Genomic DNA, 13244 nt, shown 5'->3' with positions numbered 1-13244 from the left:
GTTCTTGATTTGTTAGAGTTAATAGTATGTAATTAATAGGTTAGGTTTGAATGATATATCCGTATATTCCATAATGTCGCAAATACATGTATAGAATGTTCTGTATACATGGGTGTGCATGTGTGGGATATTTTATGTATACCATTCTTTGTCTGAATTTTACGTACTCAAATTTACGCGTCGAGAAACCAACGCCCATAAAGCACTCTTCGTGACTACTCAAACTTTCTTATCAACAGGACTCCTCTTCATGGCTGTCAAACGTAAAGCAGGACCAACGGCTAGCACTACTAGTGTCGGCAGTGTCGGCAGCTTAGAACATCCAGCACTTTCACTTTCCAATATCTTCAACAACGAAGAGATAACTCAACTCCAGAAACTCCACCCCATTCATTTACCCAACACATCAGACACAAGCATCAACCGTAATGGAACAGACTATGTTTATGTGATCAACTGGCTCTATCAATGTCGTGGGTTTGTCAAGCTTCAATCGGAATATTTTGATGTCGATCTCTTTGAAATGGAACTATTAGACTCGTCACATTCTTCAGATATAAATGTCTTTAGCAACAGGTTACGACTGAATCTTATCAGTACGCTTCAGAGTTCCAAGTTGAGTTCGTTGGCCAACTTTGAGGCCATTTTCCGTTTATGGTTTGGCATCGACACCCCATTGGGTGGAATTGACGAGGAGGATGAAAACGACATTAACGGTGGTGATGTCAATGTCGTCAAAGTCGACACCGGTACCGGCCCTTTACCAACCTTCAACAGCTTAAACATCAACGACAAGTTCACCATTTTGGCCATAATAATGCGATATATCTCTGATTATCTGGCGTTTAGAACATTCATTGATAAATCGGGATTAAGTGTTGAACAGTTACGAATCACTCCCTTCTTCATTCACACCAGTGCCCCCGGGACCGTGGAAGAGTACTATCATTTGTTTGATAATACCCGTCTCTATAAACGTACCATCAAGCATTCCCCCGTCACTATCCCCCGGAAAAGATCGGAAACAAAGGGTTCATCTACCTACAATTTTGATGTCGTTTCCATTGCGTTTGAACTGTTCTACAACGACATTTATGAGTTCAATGAGTACTACAAGAATAATGTCGTTAAATCCAAGACTAAATTAGCTCGAGCCATCGGGTCCCAACTCAAAAGTCACTTGGACCAAATGTTCCAACTGGAATTGAAAAAGAGGAAAGTATTGGCAGCCAGAAGGAAGGAACTTCAAATGGCGACATTATTGGCTACCCGGAAACGGTCTTCACGGTTGGAAGCCAAGGAAATGAAACGTCAAGAAGAAGAAGACGAACGATTGAAATTGCAGGAAGAAGAACTTAAAATCGCCGGGCTTCGGAGATTGGAGAAACGGAGATTGTTACAGGAGAAGTTGGAACAGGAGAAGGTCCAGAACTCAAGAGAACATAGATTGAAGTTACGTCAAGCTCAAAGTACTCAACAAACTCCTGAGCCGGAAGTTGGACCGGAGGTTGAACCGGAAGTTGAGCCGGAAGCAGAACCAAAAGTTGAAATTGCAGCTGAACCGGTTGAGAGCAATGACAGTACTGCTACCGAACTGCATCCCATCGAACCACAATCACATGTGATTCATTCTGGCTACCCATTAATGTCTAATGGGGAAATGTCGTATCATTCGTAAGCATCACCAAATGTCGTGGCATAAATGTCTACAGAGTGTCGCACCGACTCAATGACTCACATTACTTACAGCAATAACCATGACTTTGTTCAATAGCCCTTCACTTTCCTTTCGTTATAATAACATTATTACTCACAATGTCGCCTACAAAAGAACCTTACTATTCAGTGATCTTCATCTCCACTTTCAAAAACAACATTGACTCTAAGTTGTATTCCGAAATAGGCATGGAAATGATCCAATTGGCCAAGAAACAACCAGGCTACTTAGGCATAGACTCAGCCAGAGACCCGGACACCACAACTGGCATTACGGTGTCGTATTGGAAAGACGAACAGTCGATTGCTTCCTGGAAAAAGAACCAGGAACATTTAGTGGCCCAGAGATTAGGTAGAACTTCATTCTACAAGCATTTTAAAACCATAATCTCCAAGGTTGAAAGAGAGTATGAATTTAATGAAAAATAATTTGTTATAATAGCAATAATAAAAGTCTTATCATTACGTAATCTTATGTCGCAGATTGCCTTAAATGTCGCACAAACTCTCACAACTTCAACTCACCCAAGATCTCACTGGCTAAAGTCTTATAGTTCCAAGTATTCCCAAGTAACTTCTTGAATTGAACACCATACAAGCCAACCAACGGGAACTTGACAATATGGATCTCAAACTTCAATGGTGACTTCTTCACTCCCTTCAGAGCCTTGGCTTTCTGTTCCCATCTAGAAGACACCATCATATCACTACCTCCTCCATACCCACTGAGGGAGTCCATGGAATCGTCTTCTACCGAACGACTAGACTCATTAGAATATTCATAGTCATCGGCATACAACAGCTTGTTCACCTTAGCAGCAGCTGGAGTGTTTGGTGGGAAGAGAGAATTAGAGCCGTTCTTCTTCCGGTAGGTGTTCAAGAAAGAGTTTCCAATAGAGAACTTTCTTCTATGGCCACTACTGCCACCACCAGATGATAATGTAGCTCTATGAGATCTAATTGTAGTAGGAGAAGCTGTAGAACCAACACCGGAACCGGCACCTGTACCGGCCGAGGCCGAAGCCGAAGTACTCGTAGCCCCATGGTATGAAGGTTGACGACTAGGAGTGTCTTCAGATGAATCTTCTAATGCCTGTTTATTATGATGTGATCCCAGCTCTTTCTCCAACGATGAGTTGGTGGATCTGAAGGCATTGCCATACAATTTCTGTTCTTCTGTATCGGTTGTTTCTCCTCCTTCAACTTCTTCATTGCCAATCATCATCACCATATTATTACTAGTATTATGTCCAGCCAATTTGTCCTTCTCCTCCACCTCCTCTATTTGTAGCGATGGAGTATGGGCACAAACAAATCCTCCTTTGACTTCTTGGAACTTCACTCCTAATCGACTCAACACCTTAATGACACTGTATCTAATAACCGGTAACGGCTTAGTAGATGTGGTTTGAACACTAAAGAAACCCTTGAGAAAGAGCGTCTTGGGATATTCAATGGAAAGCATGGTATTGGGTCTCGCATGTTCGAATTGAGCAATGATTTCCGCTTCAGTTAACGAGGGTATATCTTGGTAATCCATGTCGTCCAACGTGACGTCATCAAAGAACCCATCGTTTTCGTTACTCGACCCACGAACCATTATTTCATCACTATTCTGCTGTGCCATGCCATTAGGTAAGGCATTATTACGGCCAGCAGCATTGGAATTGGAATTGGAGTTGCCGTGTCCCAAGGAATCTTTTCTAACTGGACCTCCAACAGACTTAGCTCTTGCAGTGGGATGTAACTTTCTAGAGCCATGACTGGTACTGAATTGAGACTTTTCATTGGACGACGTCACCAACGTGTTTGTGTTGGAATTGATGTTGGGTAAAGGAGGTAAATACTCCACTGGAATAAACCCATGGAATTTGTTAGGGTTAGAGGTGGACGATGAACGAGCATGTCCACTTCTTGACGACTTTTGTACTGATGCTGGGTCCAATCTAGATGTTGCAGGGGGGTTCGATAGCTTCTCCTTTGCAGTGACCTTCATACTCATACCACGACGGACCATAGGATCATTCTTTGTGGATGAAACAGTAGATGCTGGAGAAAGTTTATCGTTTGATTCCGGAGTAATGGAGATCTTAGGCACATGCTGTTGTTGTACTTCTTGTTCTGAAGAATGTGGTGAAGCTTTAGAGGGAGACGTGTTTTTATACTTCTTAGCAGACAACCTTCTAAAGATCGAATTCAACCCTGCAGCTTGCTTAGCTGCGTTGGGGTCCAAAGTTTCGTAGAGCGACTCTTGTGGTTGTTGCTGTGGTGACGACATAGTTTGACTTGGATCGACGGATGGGAAGCCTTCATGTTGATTTCTGGAATATGTGGGGGAAGTATGAGCTTGGGGTGGGAATTGTGGTAATTGAGGAGGTTTCTGGGGTGTTGTAATGATTTGAGGAAGTTTGGGAACATCGCTCTTGCTGCTTCCTGTCAGTAGGGGTACTGGCTTGTACATTGCAGACAGCTGAGTGGAGGAAACCGAATCGTTCTTCACGGGCATCAAATGAGTTTGACTGTCCTGGGGTTGTTGTTGTTGCTGGCTAGCAGTCAGAACAGATTGCAGTCTCTGGTGAGTAGGATGAGCATTGACAGATACTGCTGGAATTGGGGCTTGAGGTGCAACAGCTGGAAGTGGCATCGAAGAAGTCGATTGAGGAGGAGCTGACATGATTTGATCATCGTATGGTGGCTGTCTTTGTTGAATTTGTTGCATTTGCTGTTGTTGTCTTTGTTGTTCCATTTGTTGTCTCTTGCGTTGCGCATCAATGGACTTGATAGCTTCTTCTTTAGCCTTCTTCCGGGTCATCATTTCATCGACTAAATAGTAAATTGAAATCAACGGATGATAACCGGCAGTAGGATCCGGTAAAATATGAGCATTGGATGCAGATTCATAGTCTCTCCCTTGAGAAGTAACTCTATGCCAATTCTCAGTACTCATTTCATATTCAACACTTGATAGTATACTGTGTAATTCGTTTGAAATTGCTTGCAGATGTCCCAAATCAAAAGATTCCATGGCATTTATGACTTCTGGATTCAAAGGAAGTGTCAACGGTTGTCGATGAGGTAAATGGTTTCTGACAGGAGTATCGTAACCTTTATTCATCCAAGGATGATGCATAATTTCATATAAGCTTGCTCTTTTAGTGGGGTCTACCACCAACATACGAGACAATAATGAAATACACTCTTTGGATAAGGCTGGGTACTGAACGTTTCCCTTCTTGATCTTCTCGTGTAGTACTGTCACTGAGTCGTCATCAAATGGTACTTGGCCACAAACCAATACATAGAGAACAACTCCAAATGACCATATATCTACCTCGGGCCCGATGTAAGGCTTTGCGGATAATAATTCAGGTGCAGCAAAGTATAAAGACCCACAATAAGTCTTCAATAAGTTCTTGGGCGAATATAAGTTTGAAAGACCAAAATCAATGATCTTGATGTCACCCTTTTGGTTAATCATAATGTTTTCAATTTTCAAATCTCTGTGGACAACATTGTTCTTATGACAGTAATCTAAGGCAGATACAATGCCCCTAGCAAACTTTCTAGCATGTTTCTCCTTTAAGGAACCATGAGAAACAATGTAATCAAGCATTTGTCCTCCCGCCACATACTCAAAAAGCATATAGTAGTGGTTTGTCAAAGGTACCATTTCATACAAACGACAAATAAAAGGGTGGTAAAGAAGTCTCCCCAATGCTCCTTCTCTAAGCGTGCGCTTATCTCTTGCAATTTCCTTTTCCAATTCCTTCTGTCTTTCAGCAGCTTCCTCAGCTGAAGTTGGAGGAGGATCATGTGCATGAGTCCGTTGGTATGCCTTTGCCGCACGTGGTACAATCTTGACAGCACAGATTTCTCTAGTAGTACGATGTTGAGCTAATTTTACCTTACCCATTGACCCGGCACCAATGGTTTTGACAAAGTCCCAGTCTCCCACAGATTTCCTATAGAATTGTTGCGAGGCGTAGCCATGTTGTTGTTGGGAATGCTGCTGTTGTGGTGGTGGGTTCTGGGTCTGAGTCAGTTGCAGGTGGTAGTGCTGCTGTTGCGATCTTGGAGCATTACCACCGGCACCGGTACCGGCATTAGCACTAGCACTAGTATTATTGCTGTTCATAGGGGGGAAGCCTGAGTTGGACGACTGACGTTGGTGATGCTGATGCTGTTGATGCTGATGCAGCAGGTGTTGTTGTTGCATTTGTTCACCAGCAAAGTTGGCAGGAGGCAACAACTCTTGTCTCTTACTGTTCAACGACATATCTGGAGGCGACATTCTTGAGAAGCTATTAGGTGAGGCTCTTGAATGTTGTTGCTGTTGTTGAGACTGATGTTGAGATTGTTCGTAGTGGTGTTGATTGGTACTGGCAGCTCTGGTATGGGCCGCTTGTTGTTGGTTGTGGCTGGTGGACGTGACATAAGCAGGGTCACCGTTACTACCACCACCACCACTGGACATCAACCCTTCGGACTTTGAAGAGCCACTGCGCAACGTTCCACTGACGCTTCGAAGCATCCGCGGAGTGGCTGGCTGACTGGGATTGAGCAATTGCTGGCCAGCAGCAGTCGATTGAATCTGAGCTTGAGCTTGAGCTTGAGATTGCGTGGAGTCTTGAGAGATTTCGTCAGAGGGGAAAGCCATCAGTTGATCTTCTTTGCCCTCTGGGTATTTATAGTGGGTATCCATGGGACACACAATGCTATTAGACGGAGGACAAGGGTGGAGGACTACGACAATAAGATGCAATGGCACACCTTTATACCTTGGTATACCTTAACGCAGCTTAGCGTGACCGACTAAAGACGATGAATGAATATGAATAGCACTAGCGGGTTGGCTGGCTTGCTCTGTTGTTCTCACGACGGGTGGACGGATGGATGGTTGGTTGCAATGAGTTATATTTATATGATACCGGCACGGTTGGGTATTATACTTAAACGGTGGTGGTAGGGTGTTGATTTTGGTGGTGTATTTTTTTTCGTCGTTAAATTTCAAAGGAGCCGATTTTAGGCGACCAAATTCCGTTGCTGTTTTAGGAGTCCCCTTCGCAGAATTTACTGCGACCGAGCGAATCACCGGATGAAGCCGAAGCCGAAGCCGTCGTACCGGGCTGGAGCTACTGACTACGTGACTAACTGCTTGCTTAAGTGCCTGCTTGAGTACTTGAGCATCTAATCGAGTATCTACTGGGCCAACTACTTGTCGTATGCTAAGGGAGTCTTTGGTATAATTTTGTGCTCGAAAGGGAAAGGTGCGAAACAGAGCGAGGTCGATGCACAGGGCATGGCAAGCCGTGGTCAATGGAAGCGAAGTTTCGTAGCATGTCGTAGTATGTACTGGTAGTATCTATAAGATTGGCTGATACGTAGATTGCGTACTGTACTACACTGTGTTGTGTACATCGCTCCCACATAGCACAACTTCACTGCTTACATTCAGTAACAATGTACAGCTTGTATTGATTATACATGGCAATAAATTATATAACAACAGGGACGGTCTGTTGCACACACTCATGAATACTTTACTTAAAGAACCCTTTGGTTGATTTAGTGGTCCTTGTGGTGCTTCAAATGAGAGTTGTATTCCCAAATGTATCCCAAAGTAATGACAGCAACAGCTAAATGAACCAATGGCTTACCACTGGCGTTGTCACCATCAAAGTACGCAGCCTTGTATTTGGAGAATGGGTTGGACGATGCCTTGGCAGCTGGGGCTGGTCCACTTGGTAATTGCTTGTAGAAAGCAACAACATCAGCCATCTTTTTGGCGTTGGGGTTGGATCCAATGTTCTAAATAAGATTGTTAGTACACATTGACAAAAGTTCAGTACAGTGCATAATATAGGGAATACTATAGGAATACCCTAAAGAATAACAAAGGCAACAATATAGGCCATAATAAGGAGAATAGGAGGGCTTCATTACCACTAACCATTCGTATTATTCGTATTAATGTACGATTATCGTTTTCATGTGATGTTCATGTACCGCACACATACCTTGACAGAAGCAATCTTAGGAGGGATCAAAGTAGACAATTGTCTTCTAATAACAAATGACGACATCTTGAGTGCTTTCAAACAATATAAGATAGTAATAGACAACTCTATACCTGTGCTTAATACGCTGTTATTTGATCTATGGTTCTAAAAATTTTCGGTCGCTCGCATGCCCAACGAGTAGTTTGGAGAACCGCTTTCCATTGGATGAATTCAATCCGAGGGCTTTTCCGGTAAAGTTCTCCGGAATTCAACCGGAATTCAACCGTGAACAGATAGACTACAGTGTGTTAGAGTATGTAGCAGTATATAGCGGTGTATTACAGTAACATTGAAGAATAGTACAGTATAGTACAGTATATTGTATATTGCGGTGTATTACAGTAACATTAAAGTATATTGCGGTGTATTACAGTAACATTACACTATATTACAGTACACTACTACATTACTACATTACAGCACATTACAGAATATGACAGTACATTACAGTACATTACAGTACATTACAGTATATTACAGTATGAATGATCATAATAGCTCTTATTAAACAGCGTTAGTTATGCCTACTGTAATTAACACAGTAGTGTCAATGTGTTATTCAGTATACTCCACCTTATTAACTACACTTTCCCTATTCCAACATTAACATGCATTTTATTCTATCTATAATAATACATACCCATCCTTAGGCTTCACTAATATACAACACTAGATTCTGTTAGTATTAAACACATTCTGTATAAAGACACTTCTTATCATCATACATACCATTATTGCCTCTAATAAACACATCTCCATAATCTCTGCATTTATTTCCATTCACATATTCCTTCCCATTCTCTAAAACAACATTCATATACCCGTCAATGGTTTGTAAGTCGCCTGTGTATTCGATTGCATTTGATAACTTGACCACCACTTGTTTACCAATGATATCACTTAAAAAGGTAGATGGATCTGTCTTGGTTCCTGGTTCTGATGGCATGATTCGCTATCGCTTGTAAATATGTATGTGTTCAGTACAAATAACACTCAAAATGTCGTAACACTGGAAACTGTTCCTTTGATGGATAGTCCTTTCGGATCACAACCTTTAACCATGAAAAAATCATCATCACTTTGTGATCATTGAGCTCCTGAAAGTTGAAAAAAAAATAATGCGCAAACCCGGAATCGAACCGGGGGCCCAACGATGGCAACGTTGGATTTTACCACTAAACCATTTGCGCTAACGAGAAATGCTCCGCGACGGGGAATTGAACCCCGGTCTACCACGCGACAAGCGGTAATTCTAGCCACTAAACTATCACGGACTTCTTGTACAACTTTAGCATGTAGTTAAACACGTTCTAACTTTCCATAGCATCATCAAAATCACGTGACTCAACGTATACCAATATATATCTGTATAAGCTAAAACTTTTAATCTATATCAAATATAATCGACTTGTTTGAAGAACTGTAATAGTGTTGCTAACCACTATTATTGAAAATTTTGGTTATTAAGTCAAAATATTGGGGTTAAGACTATTTGTCATCCCATATAATTTATCTATTGTAGTCCCTTCTGCTTCAAGAAGCTCTCCGTGCTAATGGTTCACCTTAAACGTGATTTCAACTTATTAACGGTACTCGTAACATCCTAGCAGCTTTACCATTTCTTTTCCAGTATAATCAGTATAAATCTGGCTAGTTGTGTGTACCAAATTCCCATACCAACTACTTTTAACTGCGAACTAGCATAGCGTCTCACTTTCAACAACGTCATACAACATCAACATCAACATCCACGTTTCCCATCAAGATGAAAGCTGTGACATTTATCCGTGCTCTGTTAAGAAGACATTTGAGTTCCTCTCTCAATGCTCAACGGTATAAAGTCGCCATAGTTGGATCAGGTCCTGCTGCCTCCTACACTGCTCATCACTTACTTCGGAAGGCAAATGATAATTTGCGTTTCCAAGTCGATTTTTATGAAAGATTGCCCAGTCCTTTTGGGCTTAGTCGGTATGGAGTCGCTCCAGACCATCCGGAAGTGAAGAATTGTGAAGAATGTCTTGAAGACCTTATGGCTGACTTTGGATCTAGTGGCAATGTGACGAGTCATATTAACACTCATCACGATGATACTCGTCACAATGGTACTGGTCATATTGTTAGGTTTATAGGGAACACTGAGGTTGGTAAAGACATTTCCTTAAAGCAATTGAATGACAATTATCATTCTGTTGTCTTATCTTACGGATGTACTGACTCGGATAACAAGTTAAAGATCCCTGGATCAGATTTACCAGGGGTAATTGCTGCTAGACAATTTGTTAATTGGTATAATGGACATCCTGATTATCATGGACCTAATGCCTTTTTCCAACCTCCACCATTGGATCAAATTGAGTCTGTTACAATCATTGGCAATGGGAATGTTGCCTTTGATGTTGCCAGAGTGCTACTTGGAGATCCACAATCCCATTGGATGAAAACAGATATCAACAATGATGCCTTGGAGTTATTGAAACAAAGTTCAGTGAAAGCAGTAAACATTGTGGCTAGAAGAGGTATCTTAGAGTCTGCCTTTTCCAATAAGGAGTTTAGAGAATTGTTAGAAATGTCAACCAATGAATCAAAGATCCGGTTTATTGTTCCTGAACAGGATGAATTAGAAGAGCTTTCAAAATTGGATAAAAAGAGTCTTGGGAGAATCAACAAGAGAAGAGTAAAACTTTTTGAAGATTACATCAAGAAATACAACAGTTGGGAGCTTCCAGACGGTTTCAAGACTTGGAGTTTAAGGTATTTGAAAAGTCCTGTGGAGTTCATTAAGAATAATGACAACCCAGATTTGCTTTCAGAAACCAAATTTGTTATCAATGAATTACATCATGATGAATTGTTGAAAACTACAACTGTTTCTCCTACTGAGAAGTTTATGTCAATCAAAAATGAATTAGTTATTCTTTCAATTGGATACAAGGGACTTTCTCTCAAAGAGTTTGATTCAATGGGCATTTCATTCAAGAACAATCATATATTAAATAAAGGCGGTCGAGTATTAAGTACTCAAAATGATGATATTGAAGGTTTGAAACATAAAAATGGATGGTATACATCTGGATGGATTAAAAATGGACCTCAAGGAACTATTGCTGTTACAATGATGGATTCATTTGATACTGCTCAACAAATATTAGAAGATATGGCAAACAATATTCATACAAATGCTGACCCTAAACAATTTGATATTACGGAAACATTACCCAATAAAGTCACCTGGGATGATTGGAAGAAATTAGATCGATATGAAAAGGAAAAAGGTCAAGCAAAAGGTAAGCCAAGAGAGAAAGTCCCCACCATAGATCAAATGTTAACGATATGTAAATAGATATTCATTGACTATATTCATCCAGACATCCAGTGATTCTTCTAAAATAGTTACGATGAGCAGCACTGATGGGATTTTCAGGAATTAACTTACTTGGGTTCCAGGTTGAAGTGGAAGAAAATAAGCTGGACCCAGTTTTTATACCCTTCCGTTCGATGTTCCTAGCCCCATGAGGAAATGAATCTTTATTGATAAAATATTCGTATCCACAGTAAGAATAAGACGGTAACAGTGGTTGATGAGGAACAGGATCATTAATATGTACTACCCTAATATGGCCTCCAGTTAAAGCCGAATTACTTGAAATAGTATCCGCAACATTAACCATTTGAAACTGGGAGTTACTAAACTCAGCAAACTGCCAATTACCAACCATTGGTTCTCCAAAAGTAACCACTAAAGGATGATAACCCATAACTTGAAATTCCAAGCCTGTTAAATGAGCCAAAGCTCCACCTAATGAATGTCCAATAATCACCAAATCATAATTGGGGTTCAGTACCAGTAATTGCTTCACATCCTTAACAATGGAATCACAATTGCTTGTCACAAATTTATGGAATCCCCGATGAACCTTACAATCTTTGCACTTGTTCTCCTTTGCAGTGGGTGTGATTGTTTGATAAGGTACTTGAACGATATCAAAATCTTGAAGCCAGTCGATATAACTCGAAGTGCCTCTAAAAGTTAAGATGACTCTTTTCTTTTCATGATCAAGCGCATAGAATCCTTGACCCAAATGTCTCGATTCATTAAAGTCAAACATCTTAACTATCTCAACCTTCTCATGAGCTTTACAAAATGGTTTAGAACATGAAGTCTTCAAAGGTCCCGTATCGAGGTTCTTATTCACACAATATGCAATTGAAGCAAAGTCAGCGAATTCAATGAGTTGCTCCACATCTGGTGGAGGAGTTACTTTGGCACCAGTGACTGACCTTAAACATAGCAAAACTATGCTTAAACAAGATACAACCTTCATGGAACAACAGACAGACATACCAGGCAAAGAAGCATAGCAAAAAAGATGAAATAAACTAACAGCAGATTATGAGAATATTTTATATTCAAAAAGAAGTAACTTTTGTTTCACTATTTGTTGTCTGACTGTCATTTAGCTCTGCTATGCTTATCAAAAGTTAGGTGCTTGGAAAAATTCTGCTAACCCTTATCTAAAGGTATATCTCAAATTCTGCTAACCCTATGGCTGTTTTATGATTATTTGTCTGCTTAGTTACATCTCAGTTGGACATGTACCTTGTTACATCTTACGGAACAAGAGAATAGACCACACTTGAAACATCTGGTATAGTCTGATTTGTTCCCACAAATACAACACAATTTTAGCTTTGGTTTGAAGGCTCTTTTGGTGGAAATCATGGACTTTTGCTTCTTGACTTTTTGGCTGGTGGCCCCATCGTTGGGATCAGCAAATTGATAAGCTCGAGTTAAGATGGCATTAAGGGCCAAATAATCCTTCTCCTCTTCAAAATACAGATTCAAGTTCCTTCTAGCCGAAATGATTCTTTTGGTGGTGGGAGTATTCCCTGGTCTTGCCTTTGCCTTTCCTCCTCCATGGAAACTTAAGTTCTTGGGAATCTCAAAGGGTACACTGCTTTCCTTGTGTAGCTCGGTGAGTCGTTTAGTAATCAACTTCTCCAATTGCAGTAGCTGTTGAGACTTCAGGCCAGATCCGGAGTCGTTCCCAATGGACTTGTTGGCAAGATCTGTTAGATTATAATTGACTTTGGGTCTATTTTTAGATCCTCTGGATGTTCCATCGCCATCATCTGTTGAATTCAAATTAGAATGTCGGAGACTTGTAGGTCTGGCCAGAAGATTGATCAGGGATGAAAAGTAGATGGTGTTTGAATTGGCATTTGATGTCTTGGGAATCTCTTCCACCAACATATTGTCTGTCTGAAGGGGTCTGAGGGTGTCTGAACGTGATGATGTCTGATGGTGGTGATGTCTGATGGTGGTGATGTTAAATTGGTGCGTGGAATTTTGTGTCATCTACTTTGAGACTTCCATAATGAGACTACCATAACAGATGTAACAGACTACCATGACAGATGTAAGAACGTACTGTGTCTGTATACCGTGTGGCTGTTACTGTCTGTATACTT

The 13244-nt window shown here is 40.9% G+C and overlaps 7 protein-coding genes and 2 non-coding genes across 9 annotated transcripts; 3 read left to right on the top strand and 6 right to left on the bottom strand.

Moving 5' to 3' along the window:
• Positions 1 to 108: 108 nt before the first annotated feature.
• Positions 109 to 1678, top strand: KQ657_000741 (uncharacterized protein; the record flags this gene model as incomplete). The annotated part of the gene is made up of 2 exons (XM_043191566.1): positions 109 to 112; positions 240 to 1678. The coding sequence occupies 2 exons, from the start codon at positions 109 to 111 to the stop codon at positions 1676 to 1678; spliced, it is 1443 nt and encodes a 480-aa protein (XP_043048873.1).
• A 137-nt stretch (positions 1679 to 1815) lies between these two features.
• Positions 1816 to 2145, top strand: KQ657_000740 (uncharacterized protein; the record flags this gene model as incomplete). Its single annotated transcript, XM_043191565.1, has 1 exon — positions 1816 to 2145. One exon carries the CDS (start codon positions 1816 to 1818, stop codon positions 2143 to 2145), a length of 330 nt encoding a protein of 109 aa, XP_043048872.1.
• Positions 2146 to 2224: 79 nt separating this feature from the next.
• KIN2 (serine/threonine protein kinase) lies at positions 2225 to 6418 on the bottom strand (the record flags this gene model as incomplete). The annotated part of the gene is made up of 1 exon (XM_043191564.1): positions 2225 to 6418. The coding sequence occupies one exon, from the start codon at positions 6416 to 6418 to the stop codon at positions 2225 to 2227; it is 4194 nt and encodes a 1397-aa protein (XP_043048871.1).
• Positions 6419 to 7281: 863 nt separating this feature from the next.
• On the bottom strand, positions 7282 to 8721 carry ATP17 (ATP synthase f chain, mitochondrial precursor; the record flags this gene model as incomplete). Its single annotated transcript, XM_043191563.1, has 3 exons — positions 7282 to 7524; positions 7734 to 7807; positions 8505 to 8721. 3 exons carry the CDS (start codon positions 8719 to 8721, stop codon positions 7282 to 7284), a joined length of 534 nt encoding a protein of 177 aa, XP_043048870.1.
• Positions 8722 to 8894: 173 nt separating this feature from the next.
• KQ657_000737 lies at positions 8895 to 8965 on the bottom strand. Its single transcript has one exon. It is a non-coding gene; the product is annotated as a tRNA-Gly (tRNA).
• Positions 8966 to 8977: 12 nt separating this feature from the next.
• On the bottom strand, positions 8978 to 9049 carry KQ657_000736. Its single transcript has one exon. It is a non-coding gene; the product is annotated as a tRNA-Asp (tRNA).
• Positions 9050 to 9540: 491 nt separating this feature from the next.
• Positions 9541 to 11115, top strand: ARH2 (NADPH-adrenodoxin reductase; the record flags this gene model as incomplete). Its single annotated transcript, XM_043191562.1, has 1 exon — positions 9541 to 11115. The coding sequence occupies one exon, from the start codon at positions 9541 to 9543 to the stop codon at positions 11113 to 11115; it is 1575 nt and encodes a 524-aa protein (XP_043048869.1).
• A 4-nt stretch (positions 11116 to 11119) lies between these two features.
• Positions 11120 to 12115, bottom strand: KQ657_000734 (putative lipase; the record flags this gene model as incomplete). Its single annotated transcript, XM_043191561.1, is given in 2 exon segments — positions 11120 to 12091; positions 12110 to 12115. The coding sequence occupies 2 exon segments, from the start codon at positions 12113 to 12115 to the stop codon at positions 11120 to 11122; spliced, it is 978 nt and encodes a 325-aa protein (XP_043048868.1).
• A 230-nt stretch (positions 12116 to 12345) lies between these two features.
• On the bottom strand, positions 12346 to 13026 carry KQ657_000733 (uncharacterized protein; the record flags this gene model as incomplete). Its single annotated transcript, XM_043191560.1, has 1 exon — positions 12346 to 13026. The coding sequence occupies one exon, from the start codon at positions 13024 to 13026 to the stop codon at positions 12346 to 12348; it is 681 nt and encodes a 226-aa protein (XP_043048867.1).
• Between the last annotated feature and the right edge of the window lie 218 nt (positions 13027 to 13244).

The sequence above is a fragment of the Scheffersomyces spartinae genome (genome assembly GCF_019049425.1).
Source record: "Scheffersomyces spartinae strain ARV_011 chromosome Unknown scaffold_12, whole genome shotgun sequence".
Classification (NCBI taxonomy): domain Eukaryota; kingdom Fungi; phylum Ascomycota; class Pichiomycetes; order Serinales; family Debaryomycetaceae; genus Lizanozyma; species Lizanozyma spartinae.
The sequence above is the reverse complement of the archived record's forward strand: the minus strand, read 5'-3'. Positions and strand labels throughout refer to the sequence as shown.